General features: G+C 38.1%; 1 protein-coding gene across 2 annotated transcripts; it reads right to left on the reverse strand.

Moving 5' to 3' along the window:
* Nucleotides 1–1,102: 1,102 nt before the first annotated feature.
* On the reverse strand, nucleotides 1,103–4,038 carry LOC128864258 (uncharacterized). Of its 2 annotated transcripts, none has more exons than XM_054103841.1 (4): nucleotides 3,735–4,038; nucleotides 2,749–3,251; nucleotides 2,313–2,682; nucleotides 1,103–2,252 (listed from the first exon to the last, which is right to left on the reverse strand). In XM_054103841.1, exons 1-4 carry the CDS (start codon nucleotides 3,874–3,876, stop codon nucleotides 2,026–2,028), a joined length of 1,242 nt encoding a protein of 413 aa, XP_053959816.1. In that variant the 5' UTR covers nucleotides 3,877–4,038; the 3' UTR covers nucleotides 1,103–2,025. The 2 variants fall into 2 exon arrangements, with proteins under 2 accessions (XP_053959816.1, XP_053959809.1); XM_054103834.1 differs by having other exon boundaries at nucleotides 3,681–4,038.
* Nucleotides 4,039–16,701: the final 12,663 nt, after the last annotated feature.

Below are 16,701 nucleotides of genomic sequence, written 5' to 3' on the forward strand. Positions count from 1 at the left end.
TCTTTTTAAATACTTTGTGTAACGATGTCAAGTAGTCGCTCAGCTATTACAGCCCTGCATCAGCTAGGAGCACGCGACTGCGAGATTGCACGGAAGCTTGGAATTGCACGTTCATTGGTTTCTCGTGCAATCAAATGATTTAAGGAGCTTGGTAATGAAGGTGATCGTCCTGGAAGAGGAAGAAAACGAACTTTAACACTTCCAACAACCGAAAAATCATCAAAAAAAGAGTTCAACGAAATTCTTTGGACTCGATGAGGAAAATTGCTCGTGAGACAAGCATCAATCGTGAATGAGTTCGCCTTATAGCAAAAAAAAAACTTGGACTTAAGCCTTATAAACTACCAAAATACCAGCTGCTCACGGATGAAAACAATGAAGTAAGACTCGAAAGATGTCGTTCGCTCCAACGTCGGGCCGCAGGTACGGGCTGGGATAAAATCGTCTTTGCGAATGAGAAGCTGTTTACTGTTGAACAAGCTCACAATCATCAAAACGACAGAAATTGGTCTACAGAAGTTCGTGGACCTTCGTCCGTTGTTGAAGATCGTCAAAATTCGCGATCTGTCATGGTATGGAGTGGAATTTGGGCCAGTGGCAAGACTCCTCTGATTTTCATAGACCAAGGAGTCAAAATCAATAAAGAAGTTTACCGTCAAGACATATTAAAAGCAGTTGTTCTTCCCTGGTCCTAGCAGCACTTTGGCGGCGATGAGTGGGCGTTTCAACAGGATTCGGCACCAGCCCACAGAGCAAAAACAACCAAGAGTGGCCAATTTCCCCTCTTTCATTACTTCCCAAGAATGGCCACCATACTCACCGGATCTGAATCCGCTAGATTAGAGCGTATGGCCGATTTTGGAAGCAAGGGCCTGTGCAAAACGTCGCAAAACTTTGGAGTCCCTGAAGCAAGCTTTGCGTTGAGAGTGGGATCGCATAACGGTAAACGAACTACGGCCTATAGCCCAACATTTTTTGAAACGTTTGAGCTTGTGTATTCGTGCTAAAAGTAGCCACTCAAACATTGTCTATTAAAATTTCACAATTTGTTTTGAGCTACTATCAATGATACATTTTTTTCATTAAAAAATGCTGTATACACTTATTTTTTGTCATCCTGTATTTCAAAATCGTGTACGAACAGTCTTGGGTGTATAAAGATTTCGCATTAATAATAACTTTTAAAAAATATTAGAAGAAGAAAATTTAATTTTGCGGAGTGATATCTTCAGTAGTAGTAGCGTCCAGTCAAAAAAAAATTATAATAATACTTTTTAAAAGTATTTCGATAACAAAATAATTCATAATTTAAACACATTAATTTTGCATTAGGATAAACGTATAGGACTTAGCATAATACAAAATTTATCTAATCTTATTTATAGAAATTATTTGTGTTTCAAGAATTACGAGGGCGGGTCCATAAGTCCGAGACTTTTTGTATTTCTGACCTCTTTACTGAAAAAGAAATACTGCTCCTGTCAACAGGCGTCTGTCAGTTGACTCCTGTCAAAATTTGAACGTGTTGTGTCAGTTAGTTTGTGTTTTACAGCTACCTTTATCAGACTACCCAGTAATTCACAGTCGACCACAAGCGCAATCATGTAACAACTTCACAGGAAGGTTTGGCGTTGTTTAGTCGCAATATGGAGGAGTTTTTGCGCCGTTTTGTAACCGTGGACGAAACATGGATCCATCACCACACACCAGAGACCAAACAACAGTCGAAACAGTGGGTTTCTAAGGGTGAATTGGCTTAATAATCGGCACGAAATTCAGTTTTTTTCATTTTCTCCTCAAATTACTGGGTAGCCTGATAAAAGTAGCTGTAAAACACAAACCAACTGACGCAGCACGTTCAAATTTTGACAGGAGTCAACTGACAGACGCCTGTTAACAGGAGCAGTATTTCTTTTTCAGTAAAGAGGTCAGAAATAAAAAAAATCACGGACTTATTGACCCGCCCTCGTACCTCTTATTTTCCATATAAATACTCTGCGCCAATCATTTGATTCAAAAAAATGCCTACGAAGCCATATTTGACTCATCATCGTAATCACAGAAATTGAATACTCCACGATTGTAATAAAATGGCAGGATGTCCAACATAGCCTCCTTGAATGCCGGACTCGTGTAAAGTTTCAGCCTAAAACGCTGGGCCTCCTCACTCGGACTCAGAAGCGAGTTAATGTTACTGTCTTTATCGGTGGGGAATAATACGACTGCCAAGAGATTGAATACTGCAAAAAATGCTAAGAGGGACAGCAAAAATGCTTATTTTGAGTAAAATTATCAAAAAGTGCGAGTTTTACCATAGAAACTGTTATTCTCGCGGTACATATCCATTTGCAAGTCTCGCAATTTCGGCAGATCCTTTTTGTAACCCAACAATTGGAGGCATTCCGTAAGATGTTCATGGTAAATGGCCACAAAATGCTCGTATTCCCTTATGCGAATATCTTTCGCCGCCGAAATCGTTATCAGAAATAGCAAATCCTCAGCAGGACTACCCCATTTACAAATTTGGTAATCGATCAGAAGTGTATCGTCAACTGTGCCATTTTCTCGATACGAGTACATCACATTACTGCTCCAGCAGTCGGCGTGATTCAGCACGTTGAACGAGTTTTCTGCGGTAGCGAACCCACGCGTTACAGACTTCCAATACTGATCAACGGTAGGCTGAAAGTGGAGTATCAGTAAAAACATAAATATCTGATATTTGATAAATCGTATTCAGTTACTCACAAACTTTTCCAAATACTTGTCAGCATCTTTCAAGCCCCACGTTGCCATCGCTTCTTTGAATTGAAGAACTTTTGCGTCGAAAATTTGCTTGAACGATTCGTAACCATTTTCTTTAACGATGCTGAATTTGAAGTTTTCGGGGTAGGGTCCATTCTTTTCGAAATATACCGCTGATGCAGCATGAAACTCCGCCAGCTTTTGTAACGTACGACGCATTCCATCCATATTCAAGCCCTTTTTGCGATCAGCGTTTACGAAACCCTTGGGGATCAAGTCCTCGAATACGAAGTTAATCCGATTATCTCTGGCTTCCGCGAGTAAGCAACGAGGAGCGAGTTTCACTGGCTTGCCAACATCCTTGTACAGTTTCTCGAAAGCGGGTAAGAACTTGGCGTACATTTCCAATTCTTTGGGAAACATTTCCAAATTGTTAATTTCGCGGCCACCGCAATCGTCATCCAGCATTGTTTTCATTACGTACGTTTTGTGCTTTCTCGAGCCATCTAATAAGTAGGTAAATATGTATTAAACCACAGCGTACCACTACAAAGCAACTACAAATGGAAATTAATGGCGTTTCGTTTTCTTGATAAAAGTTTCTTTCTGATATTGCAAATTAGCTTTGAGTTGCTTTTAGATCGGTGAGAGGGCGGAATTTTGTATACTTCACAGAAGGAAATGAAAACCAAGCTTAGTGCACATGAAATGAAGAAATAACAGTTTTTAATTTTAAAAATTTGCCGCACGCTCACAGTTTTGCACTAAACACTTTTAAATTATTGTAAAATCTCATCAAAATCACTTATGCACTTTTTACTATGCGGTTGCTAATATCAGAGGACAAACATTTGAGAGAAAAAATATCAAATCCGATCAAATACGTGGAGAACCGGAAGAGAAAACGCCATCATCTTTAGCGCGCGTCCACTTACCTTTCAAAACTAAATCCAGGTGTATGCGCAACATAACGGAAGTGAAGTTCTCACCTGGGGGTGTGGCTGCAACCGCTGTAAACTTAGAGATCTCTGCATAGTCCTCTCCATCTTTCTCCAACACTTTTACAAAATAGTCTGCACTTATCCACTTGGGAACGCATAAGTTTTCGTTTGGATTTGTAATTTCACCCATTTAAGCTCACAAAAGCGAACACAAAATAGTATTGTTGATCTCTTAAAATTAGCGCTCGAAATGCGGAAAAACATTGAATGACTGTTGCATATTAGAAAAGATGGAAAGCTTTCGGAGCGCTACAGAGAACGTTGATTATACTGAGAAGTTGCAATGCAAGGCGAAATCGTATAAGGTGCGGTTGCTGGAGCAGCTGATTTGTGTTTTGCTTTGTTCTGAATTTTTGCTATTTAAACCAGCGAATGGCAAAAACAAAATACATTGTAATGTAAGTTTTGTTGTTGTACAACTGTTATCACCTTATCGAGATTCGGCTAAGTTCAATGGCAAAGCAAAATGAGGAATTTTATGGACAATGCAACTGGTGAAAACAATTCACCATCGCCATCGCCAACGCCATCAGTGAACGTCAAGAGAATTGACTGCTCAAATTTATCATCTCTTGAGTAGGTATTATGAGTAATGAAGAACAAAGAATATGTAAAGACTTTAAACGTTTCTTTTTTGAAAATGATAAGGTAGTTGACTTACGTGGTGCTTGTTATACACTTCTCACAAAAATTAAGGGAGTAAAATTTCCTAAATTTCTTAGTGATTTTTGAAACGCTGTATCTCGTTGAAAAATGGTCGCACGGAGTTCCGACAAAAAGCATTTTGAAGCATTAAATTTCTAGTTTTAAGATCTTTGAGCAAAACGTTTTTTTAATTAACGGTTATTTTGTAATCGTCAGTTAAAGAGCGACACAAAAATTTTCAAATTTTTTACCTTTTTTTTTTGTTTGCACGGGCTTGGAAACATTTTTTCAACTAAAACTAGCCATACAGTCAACTAGGCTGATTATTTGGCTTCAAGTTGCTTTGTTTGAATTCTCGCTACGATCATTTCTCTCTGAGATATCCGCACTTTACGAAGAAAGACCATTTTATCTTTGATCATTGATATCTCAGCAACTAATTACCCCACAATAAATCGAACAATAGTTTTGGAAAGTAGAATAAATTTCCTAATTTAATTTCTTGAGAAAAAAAAATGTGTTTACCCTTAACGTTGGTTTGAATTGAACACAAAAAAACGCCTTTTTGCCGTTTTTCAGAAAATCTATCGCTCACTTACAAATATTAATGTGGGGACTCATGTTTCCAGGGATTTTTACAGTTTAATATTCCACTAATAACTCTGTAAATTTTTAAATCGATCCATCAAGCCGTTTTTCCGGACCGATTGATCAAAATTTTACAAAAGAATTATAGCAACAAGTGCATTGTTTTTAAACATTGGCTAAACATTATTACATGAAATAGAAAACACATTTTTTTCAACTTTTTTCGCATTTTTTCATTAGTATCTTATTAAATAAAAATTAAAAAAAAAAAAAAAATTTTAAAATTTTTTTGAAAAAAAATTTTAATAATTTTATTTTGATAAAAGATTAGTTTTGAAAAAAACTGTTGTTGGGACGTATATTTAGTCAGTAGAAAATTTAATATGTAAATTTATTGCACGAATTCCGTAGATCGAGTACTGAATAATGCCTTGGGGGCATCAATTCAAAAAAAATAAACATTAGTAAAATTTGGGTACGCAGCGGTTAAATAGTCTCAATAAGTGTAAAATGTAATGATTATAATTTTGTAATATATAAATGTGTTTTAAATTAGTTCAATAATTCACTCAGTTTTATTTAGCTTTACTTCTTTTTTTAAATCTTTTTTTAACATCAGGTCCCATTGACCGCGATTGCAGTTGTTGTTGGTGTTCTTTTGCTTTCAGCAGTCAAATCTCTCTCGCGCTACTGCAGTGTTTCCTAGCTTTATATATAAAAACACACTAAAATGCCCATTTAAAGAAAATAAAACACCAAATTTTTATTGAATTACTTAAAGAACTTTGTATGCATTACAAATTGTCTTTAGAATGTGCGTTTTTTTAAATAAAGGTCTTAAGGTTATGTACAATTTCATTTATGAGTTTTTTTGTTAAGCGAGACTCTTTTGTTAAGGGAACGACTTATTTGCTATGTTTGAGGTTATGTAACAAGATAAGGTACTCTTTTTGTAAAAATGTCGTTACGGGTTCTTTAGCATTTTCTGGTATTTTTGCTTATTTTTACTATGAATACACCTCTTGATGTCTTATGTCCCACTAAGGCTTGAGGACCGCAAGAAACGATTACGCGTCTATGGTTTTAATTCGCATTCAGTAAATTCAAACGCTTTTTAAAATGTGTAAAAAGGTTTTCAATGTTAAGAAGAGTTGGACGAAAAGACCTAATATTTTTGAGTAACCCTTAAAGGAGCACAAAATTAGATTTGCACTTTCAAAACACCAAATTCTATAAGAATCAACAAAATTTCATTGGCACTGAAATCTTCTCAAAGTGACCTTTTGTAACATTCTTTTGTATAATAATACAATTTTTTTAACTTTCAGTTTCGGTAACTTTAAATTAAAAAGAAGAAACAAACACCAAACTTAAAAAACTTGGCATTAAAAAGCACCAAATTTATTGCGAAGAGCAAATGGTTGGCAACACTGCACAACTCAGCTAATGTGACGTTACGCACTTTCTGATGGTCGCAATCTTGTTTCTATCATTCTTGCCTTTTAATAAGTCTATGCAAACAAACTTCCCCTGAAAGTGAATGTTTCTACACTCCTTCTCTCCTTCTTAATTGGCGCTATAACCGCTTACGCGATTTTGGCCGAGTTTAACAAAGCGCGCCAGTCGTTTCTTTCTCGTGCTAACCGGCGCCAGTTGGACACACCAAGTGAAGCCAAGTCCTTCTCCACCTGATCTTTCCAACGCAGAGGAGGCCGCCCTCTTCCTCTGCTACCGCCAGCTGGTACCGCATCGAATACTTTCAAAGCCGGAGCGTTTGTATCCATTCGGACGACATGACCCAGCCAACGTAGCCGCTGGATCTTTATTCGCTGCGCTATGTCTATGTCGTCGTAAAGCTCATACAGCTCATCGTTCCATCGTCTGCGATATTCGCTGTTGCCAACGTGCAAAGGTCCAAAAATCTTACGCAGAATCTTTCTCTCGAACACTCCAAGCGTCGCTTCATCGGATGTTGTCATCGTCCACGCTTCTGCGCCATACGTTAGGACGGGCATGATGAGAGTCTTGTAGAGTGTTAGTTTTGTTCGTCGAGAGAGGACTTTACTACTCAATTGCCTACTTAGTCCAAAGTAGCACTTGTTGGCAAGAGAGATTCTACGTTGGATTTCAAGGCTGACATTGTTATCGGCGTTAATGCTGGTTCCTAAATAGACGAAGTCTTTTACAACCTCAAAATTATAACTGTCAACAGTGACGTGGGTGCCGATACGCGAGTGCGCCGACTGTTTGTTTGAAGACAGGAGGTACTTCGTTTTGTCCTCGTTCACCACCAGACCCATTCGCTTTGCCTCTTTATCCAGTTTGGAGAATGCAGAACTAACAGCGCGGTTGTTAAGGCCGATGATGTCAATATCATCGGCATACGCCAGCAATTGTACGCTCTTATAAAAAATTGTGCCTGAGCGATTAAGTTCTGCGGCTCGCACGATGCTCTCCAACATCAGGTTAAAGAAGTCACACGACAGGGAGTCACCCTGTCTGAAACCTCGTTTGGTATCAAACGGCTCGGAGAGGTCCTTTCCAATTCTGACGGCGCTGTTGGTGTTGAGCAACGTCATCTTACATAGCCGTATTAGTTTTGCGGGGATACCAAATTCAGACATCGCGGCATACAGGTAACTCCTTTCCGTACTGTCGAATGCAGCTTTGAAGTCGACGAAAAGATGGTGTGTGTCGATTCTCCTTTCATGGGTCTTTTCCAAAATTTGGCGTATTGAGAATATTTGGTCGATGGTAGACTTTCCAGGTCTGAAGCCACACTGATAAGGTCCAATCAGTTGGTTGACGGTGGGCTTCAGCCTTTCACACAATACGCTCGCTAGAACCTTATAGGCGATATTTAGAAGACTAATCCCGCGGTAATTGGCACAAATTGCAGGATCGCCCTTCTTATGGATTGGGCAGAGCACACTTAAATTCCAATCGGCAGGCATGTTTTCATCCGACCATATTTTGCATAGGAGCTGATGCATGCACCTTACCAGCTCCTCGCCGCCATGTTTGAATAGCTCAGCCGGCAGTCCGTCGGCGCCCGCGGCTTTGTTGTTCTTTAGCCGCGTTATCGCTATTCTCACCTCGTCATGATCGGGTAGCGGAACGATAATTCCGTCGTCAACGATTGGGGTATCGGGATCTTCACTTTCTCGGTGACATGCGCAGCTGTCACTGTTTAATAGGTTCGAGAAGTGTTCCCTCCATAATTTAAGATTGCTCTGTACGTCGGTCACCAGTTCGCCGTCTTTGTTCTTACAGGAAAACGCCCCGGTCTTAAAACCTTCTGTAAGCCGCCGAAATTTCTGGTAGAATTTTCGGGCGTTGTTCCTGTTGGCCAGCATCTCAAGCTCTTCGCACTCACGTATTTCGGCCTCTCGTTTCTTCTGTCGGATAATACGTCTCTCTTCCTTTTTCAGCTCTCTGTAGCGATCCCACATGGCTCGCGTTGCGCCCGATCGCAGCGTGGCTCTATAGGCGGCATCCTTTCTTTCTGCGGCAGCATGACATTCCTCGTCGTACCAATTGTTTTTTCGGGCTCGCCGGAATCCGATTTCTTCTTCGGCGGCGGTACGTAGAGAACGAGAAATGTTGCTCCATTGTTCGTGGGTGCCGGTTTGTTGGGCAGTACTCTCTGAGAGCAGGAGTGAGAGTCGAGTGGCGAATCTTCTGGCTGTCTGTTGTGATTGCAGCTTTTCGAGGTCGAACATTCTTTGCGTAGGTAGATGCACGTTTTTTGCTGCACAGAGGCGCGTGCGCAGTTTGGCTGCAACAAGGTAGTGATCCGAGTCAATGTTGGGTCCTCGGATCGTACGTACATCTAATACACTAGAAGCGTGTCTTCCATCTATCACAACATGATCGATCTGGTTTCGCGTTTTTCGATCAGGGGACAGCCAGGTAGCTTGGTGTATCTTTTTATGCTGGAATCTGGTGCTGCAGACTACCATGTTTCGGGCCCCGGCGAAGTCGATCAGCCTCTGTCCGTTACCGGATGTTTCGTTGTGTAGGCTGAATTTTCCGACTGTGGGACCAAAAATTCCCTCCTTGCCCACCCTGGCGTTGAAGTCGCCAAGCACGATTTTTATGTCGTGGCGGGGGCAGCGCTCATAGGAACGTTCCAGGCGCTCATAGAAAGAATCTTTGGTCGCATCGTCCTTCTCTTCCGTCGGGGCGTGGGCGCAAATTAGCGATATGTTAAAAAAACGGGCTTTGATGCGGATTGTTGCGAGACGCTCGTCCACCGGAGTGAACGACAGTACTTGGCGACGAAGTCTCTCTCCCACAACAAATCCGACACCGAATTTGCGCTCCTTTACATGGCAGCTGTAGTAGACGTCGCAAGGTCCTATGGTTTTCTTTCCTTGCCCCGTCCATCGCATCTCTTGGATGGCAGTGATGTCAGCCTTTACTCTCACGAGGACATCAACCAGCCGGGCAGAGGCACCCTCCCCATTAAGGGACCGGACATTCCAGGTGCATGCCCTCAAATCATAGTCCTTAGTTCGTTTGCAGGGGTCGTCATCAGTATAGGGAGGTCTCATCCGAGGCTTTTTTAAAGTTTTCATTGGGGGCGATTTTTAAGTGGCGGGTCCCAAACCCAACGCACAACCAGCTATCCTGGAATGTTTCGCCTTCTCACTTTAGCTCACTCCCGAACGGGTGTTCGGAAGCTACCCAGAGGATACGTGGGCTAATCCCGGCCGTTGTGAGCTGCTTGAACCATATGTAGAAGAATCGTCCTGGCCACTCCCAAGTGAATAGCGATCAGTAACTTTCCCCACTTGCGTGGACTTCTACACATGGAACCATCCTCCCTACACATGGAACCATCCTCCATCCATCCTCTACACTAGCACGCAAAAAAGTCGCTTTCTTATTGTTTTAAAGCGAATTTCTAACTTCGCGACTATATTTTGCATGCACTTTTTATTGGAGAATACCTTACTTTAAGTAACATGTGAACCTAAGGTTCGCTAGACGCACTTTTTTATTTTTTTTACGTAAACGACACACTGGAGTAAGTTTCACCCCAATTCATAAACTTTTTTCCACGGAGTTACTGATTTTAGTCCCACTTTTTTTAAATTAAATACATTTAAAATGAATTCTTTGTTGTTTAATTTAATTTATACGAAGATATCAGACATGCTTGGATTTTATTCATATAGAGAAAAATTTTATCTGAAATAGACTTTGAGTTCTTGAGAAGAAAAATTTATTCGAAAGCTATGCTGGACTGTAGAAAACTATATAAACTAAAAATAATGTAGTAAGAATAAATAAGTTAATAAGAAATAATAGTATTATAATTTCATAAAAAGTAGTTAGTGAATTATTAGTTAGTCGCATTACATGGTTTGTGTAGTTATATGAACTATATTTTTGTATAAAATTAATTAAAATTAAAATAAAGAAATAAGTAGCTAAAACTTATCAATATGTGGTGTACACTTTCTTTTGACGCTGACAGTATATACGTACATATATTTAACTTAATTTTGTCAAAAGTGAATTTTTACCTTTTTTTAATTCCATTTCTAGAAAGAAAATCTGTGGTCGAGCACTCGGCCTTTTTTTATCTGATTTCGATGATAAATAATTGTTTTGGTGACGATAACAGTGTCCTAGACTTGTAAATATTCTTGTGCATCATCGGTGTTTCTACGACCCCGTATAAAGTCAGCAAATCAACGTTTTATGGTTGCTTCTGATGGAGCGGAGTCCCCATAACACTTTTTAAGCCATTACTTCGCTTGGACGGTATTTTCCCCCATCAAGAAGCAGTGTAAAATTAAAACACGAAATTCTTTTTGGTTAAAAATAACCAAAGAAGCGTCACTCTTAGCACAATATCTCACAAACTAATGTATAAAATATTATGGGACTTTAAGAGCTGCTTTTTTAAGGTTAGTACTAACTGAAAAAGAGGTCAATGCAATAAAACTAGTGCCATCTAGTGACTGCGCTTTTTCAGCCCAAGTGTTAGAACACATATTTATATACCGCACTGGTATAAGTGCATTCAGGTTTACATTTTCGCCAGCGCCAAGTTACGGCAGCGATATCGCATTTTGCATAAAGTGCAATTCCACAAGCGAAATACCTCTGGGAAACGAAATCCACAGTCACTGGGCATACTGCCGCAAAGATCTGATCAATTGCACCAACATTTTGGACATTTCTCGTTCATGGGGATGTTAGAAGCTTAACATGAGCTTTAATCACTTGACGCTCGGGTTTTTGTCATACAATTTAACCAAAACATACTTTTTTATTTTGTATTTTTTAAAAATAAAAATAATTGAAAGTAGAACAAAAAATTGTTTTGTTATATCTATATTACATATATAAAATATAAATAAAATAATTAATAATTAGTAAGTTGATTTTGTGTGGCATATACCTATAGATAAAAACATGGGTCCAAACATAAGCACACTTTACAATTTTGGCTTTATAAGATACTAGCTTATACCCGTGGGTTTCACCCCACATTTCTATCAAAAAGTATGCAATGTAAATAAAAAAACTTTTTTAAGTCAGTTTAGGTATTATTTAAAACGATCGGATATACGACATTTTTTGTTATATTATTTTGAGTATAAATAAAAAGGCTTTTCGGTGCGCCAACTCTGGAGCAGGCTACATATAATTGGACATGGGTAAAACATGAGTTGGTTATATTGACTCCTGCTACAGCTAATGATTGTCCCTGAGCTTTATTTATGGGCATTGCGAAAGCCAGTCTAATAGGAAATTGGAGGCGTTTAAAATTGAAAGGCATATCCGTCGGTATCATTGGAATTCTTGGTATGAAAACTTTGTGGTTTTCAAAATTTCCTGATAAAACCATAGCTTCTATAACATTCGGTAAAAGTTTCGTGATAATTAGCCTTGTGCCATTGCATAAACGTGGAGGATCCAAATTACGCAGCATAATTATCATGGCCCCCTTTTTAAGCATCAGTCGATGAGGAGGAATTCCTGATGGGTCCAAGGAGTTAAGAAACTCAACGGGATAATGAACAGCCTGGGATTCTTCGACGACTGTGTAAATGGAATGATAAGTTGTGACAGTTCCTGGTAGTATTTCTTGAATTTTGGAATTAATGACATTTACATCGTCATTCTTAGGTGCCATAATGGCCCTTTCTCGAAGCCATCTATAGTTTGTGTGATTGGCTGAAATATTTGGAAATACCCTTTCTATCAAAGCATCGACTGATAACATAAGTTAACAAAAACCTGGAGGAAAAGAAATTAAATTTGGTGGTAAAGAAACTGGTATTTTTTCATTGCCTATTATAAGTAGTTGTTCAGAAAAACTTCTGCTGAAGCATCTCCTCCCAAATGTGCTCTCATATTTATAGAAAGAGTCAATTTTTGAACGTAGTCCCATAGGTATAACGATTTTAAGCAGGCATTCACTTCATCTGCGGCGGTAAGCTTTCCCAATAAGAGAATGCATTCAATTCATCAATACTTCTATCGTTGATAATATAAATTCGTTTCTATATCAAATGGTCTAACCCCCATTTTTCTCTAAGCTCATATTTTTTCATTAAACTTTTTACCAATTTTTGGTATTCTACCATAAATGCGTCCAGTAATATGCAGTATGAAAAATCCCATTTGTACAGGAGGTGTCACGCCCCATTTCTAACTATCACCAGTTTTCATGCAGGTGTTAGGTATTAACCTTATATAATCTCTTACGAAATTTCAGTTGTCTAGCCCAAATACTTCCGGAGATATGGACAATGAAAAATTACATTTATATGGGACGTGCCAAGCCCCCTTTTTCGTTCTTCTCAGTTTTCTTGGAGGTGTTCGGTCTAGCCTAAATACTTCCAGAGATATGGACTATAAAAAATTCCAGTTGTATGGGAGGTGCCATGCCCCCTTTTTCGTTATACGCAGTTTTTCTGGATGTGGTAAGGATTAATGTCATATAACCCCTTACCAAATTTCAGTAGTCTAACGTAAATACTTCCAGAAATATGGACTGTTAAAAAATCCATTTGCATGGGAGGTGCCACGCCCCCTCTTTAGTTATACGCAGTTTTTGTGGATGTGGTAAGGATTAATGTCATATAACCCCTTACCAAATTTCAGTGGTCTAACGTAAATACTTTCAGAAATACGGACTGTTAAAAACTCCATTTGTATGGGAGGTGCCACGCCCCCTATATATATCAAAATATTTTTTAGCCTATGACCATCCCGGTAAGGTATCCAGTTCGTGTTTCAAATTTGGTTATGATCGGTTTATGCGTTTAGGACGCAAGTCGATCTATAGATACATACATAATTTGAATTTTATATATATAGATAAGGAAACTAGCCATATGCAGAAGCCGGTACAAACGACAAGTAGTGATAGGCAGACACGATTCGTTCATGTGTCGTGTGTAACACAAACATGTCGGAACCTGCGAGCAGCACTCGGGTTGGTACGTTAAAGTACGTTCTCATATGCATTAATTACCAATAAATCCATAAAATTAATCTACCCGCTCACATTTGGCAGATTGCCTGCAAAATTGACAATCAGCTGTCAATACTGTTGTAAAAAGTTTTTCTTCATAGAAATTTGTTTGTGGTTTGTTTAATTGTTACTAACGATATGAAGAAAACACAAGGAGAAGGAATACCTAATTTAATTGCGCAATTGGCTCCTAATAATAAACAATTGGAGGAAATCCGTAAACGACGTTTACTACAAAATTCGATATTACATTTTAGAATAAGTAATAAGAGGACACACGTTTATAGACACATGCTTTTTTATGTAAAATGAAGGCATAGTTAATAATTTTTATTAAAAATTTTATTAGAATTATGTCTACGAACGTATTTTCTTTGCCGGCATCCATTTAATTTGGCTTTTCCTTTGACGTTTCTCTATACATCCGTAAAAATAATTATCTATTGCACAGATCACACAGAGTTGTATGTCAAAAAGTATGGTTGTTATCTAGGATTATTTTATAATATCAGATTTTGCGAGAGAAATTTTGTATGGGAAATATCGTTTTTTAATTACGGGTTGAGAGTTAAGCACGAAAACGTAGATCATCTACTTATAGGTACATACCAGAACGTATTATTAGAGCGCTGCTCGTTCTAAATCAATAAGCGGTTCATATTGTATGCATAGTTTTATAAAAATTAATATGAAACGCTTCTGGCATTGTTCGCCCTTAATTTTTTCAGTATATGGACAAGAAGTCTTTTACATAAATAAAACTGTCATGAATCGCCAAATATTCGCACATAATTCTATCATAGATTGCGATGTTAATAATTTTCAAGTGGTTGTTAGAGATTTCTTCGATTTTAGATTTAGAAATTTTGTCTTCGTCGGGAAAAATTGGTATGACGGCTTAGGTGCGTGCTGGGGTATGTGGTATTCCCGTTTTATGACTGCACGTACATACAAGTATCTACTGTGCTTTGAGAAACATCAGCTTCAGCTCATAAATGAAATTAATTTTGCTGTCTCTACAATATTTTAGACTATCAGCGTCGTAAAGACTAACGAATATGCCGCTGCGTTTGAGCCTATGAGTGTGTTTTGCTTTTGCAATGCGTTTATAAATACTTCCAGGGCGAAACTGCGAGTTCATTTGCGAAACCGAGTGTTCATCTCAACCGAATATAAATTATTGCATTCAATGATACAATTTTGTGCTGCATATCGTTTCTTAATTATGAATTTATCGTAAACGACCAAAGCAAATTATTCTATATAATAATTGATTTAATTTGAATGCACCACTTAAAAATTTTGTTATTTTTTGCTATTTACGTACATTTTATGCCAATCATTTTGGTACTTGGCCCAAATATCGTTCCCCAAAAACGGTTATGCTTATCGCCGAATACTTCGCACCACATGAGTTAACAGACGCTCGTTCTGTACAACGATTAAGTTTCAAAGATTTTTTGGCACCGGTGTACCATCATTCATCTCTTTATTCTTCCTCTTTTTCCCACACAGATTTCCTCTTCGAACTGTGAATAACTACCAGACGCTTCGTACGCAGTTCGTATGGCCATCGTAGTGTATGCGACAAAAAGCACGCGAGAGATACGCTTCATTGTCGCCCGCTTGTATTCCAATGACGAACCGCACACGAGTCGTTGGCTACTCCCACTCGTCACAGCTAGCATGCAGCATAACGCCCATCATACAGCAGTGACGCCAAATATTATTGTACGTTTGTTTTCTGGTTTGCCGTCTTCGCAATTTCAACGAACTCCTTAAGGGGGGAGCCTGGTTTATGAGGTCTAAAAATTGCATCTCTTTGCGATTTTTTTTTAGGGAAAAAATTAATTTAGCACTGCAAAGTTTTTCTATCTTTTAATGAACATTTAAAAAGTATAAACTATTTTTGCACTGGTTAAAATAAGTTGAAAAAAATGTTTAACATAGAAATTAGTAGAGCGCTGCAACGCTGGAGTTTCCAACTGGCGTACAAGATACAGCTCGTAATTATTACCTAAAGCAAAAAACTCAAATGGATTTCTAATTATCATGATTTTTTATTCTAGATGAACTAAGAAAACTGAGAGAAATTCCAAAATTTCAACTTTTTGGAGGTTTTAAAGAAAAAAATGACTTTCTATAAAAAAAAATTCACTTCAACTTGGTATAAAAATCTTGAAAAATTTTTTTTAATCTATTTTGTTAGTTCAAATAGAAGAGAATTTAATACTGAAGGGAACAAGCTATGATTCATTTCAAAAGGTTCATTAAACTAAAAACTCATTCATGTACGCCAATTCAAAGAAATCATAAAAATGAAAAGTCGAGAAAAGAAGATAAAGTTTGTACTATAGCTGTCCAGTCACAGCGTAACTACCTAACGCTCGCCTACCTTTGGCTTTGTATCTACGGAAATATTGAAAATTAGGTTCTGTAACTTTGTGTGAATATTCTGAAATATATTAGGAATCGCTTAAAACGAAAAAAAAATTGATTTTTTTGACCTTATAAACCAGGCTCCCCCCTTAATCATTAAATATGGTTGAAAATTTCTACTAAATTATTTGGAAGAAATAATTTAAAGGTATTTGATAGTAGTAACTACATACCTCAAGTTCTCTCTTCTTGCTTCTTTCTAAAAACGCACAAAAATAGTTGATATTTCCTCCTTTGAAATAAAGTATACGCCATGGATACCATCGTTTACGCTTTCCCCTTGGACACTTTAAATAATTTATGCAGCTAAATTGATGAGAAACTGAATCATTGGGTATGCCGTATTACTAGACCACAAAAAAAGTTGATTTTTGTCGCAGGGTGTAATATAATCTTAACTATATAATTCAATGCTGCTACTTATAAAACGAAATATCGTAAATTTTCAACATTCGAATGCAATCATCGATAAATCAGGCAAATATTTTACGAGTACGATTTGTGCTGTTTAATGATAAATTTTATGTCTCTCATATTTTTCAGCGTAAAGCAAAAAATCAAACTTGTTGAATATACATACATATAAGTAAGTAGTGACACTGAGGCCCTTCGCAAGTGGCAGGTATCGTCATCGGCACGACATAGTTTTTAATGCAGCGACGATGACGATACGCTTACATATCCGCTCACAATGCGACTATCTATCATCAAAGTACGGGTTGTCTATACGTCGCGCAGTGAAAAGAGTTTTATTTTATTACATTATATTATCTTCTGAAT

This window comes from Anastrepha ludens, chromosome 2, assembly GCF_028408465.1.
Source record: "Anastrepha ludens isolate Willacy chromosome 2, idAnaLude1.1, whole genome shotgun sequence".
NCBI classification, from domain to species: Eukaryota; Metazoa; Arthropoda; class Insecta; order Diptera; family Tephritidae; genus Anastrepha; species Anastrepha ludens.

Coding starts and splice junctions, on each gene's coding strand:
- LOC128864258 (XM_054103834.1), bottom strand. CDS start 3,876: ATGGGTGAAATTACAAATCCAAACGAAAACTTATGCGTTCCCAAGTGG. Junction 2,683..2,748: donor ACAAGTATTTGGAAAAGTTT/GTGAGTAACTGA, acceptor CTCCACTTTCAG/CCTACCGTTGATCAGTATTG. Junction 2,253..2,312: donor CGAGAATAACAGTTTCTATG/GTAAAACTCGCA, acceptor TGTCCCTCTTAG/CATTTTTTGCAGTATTCAAT.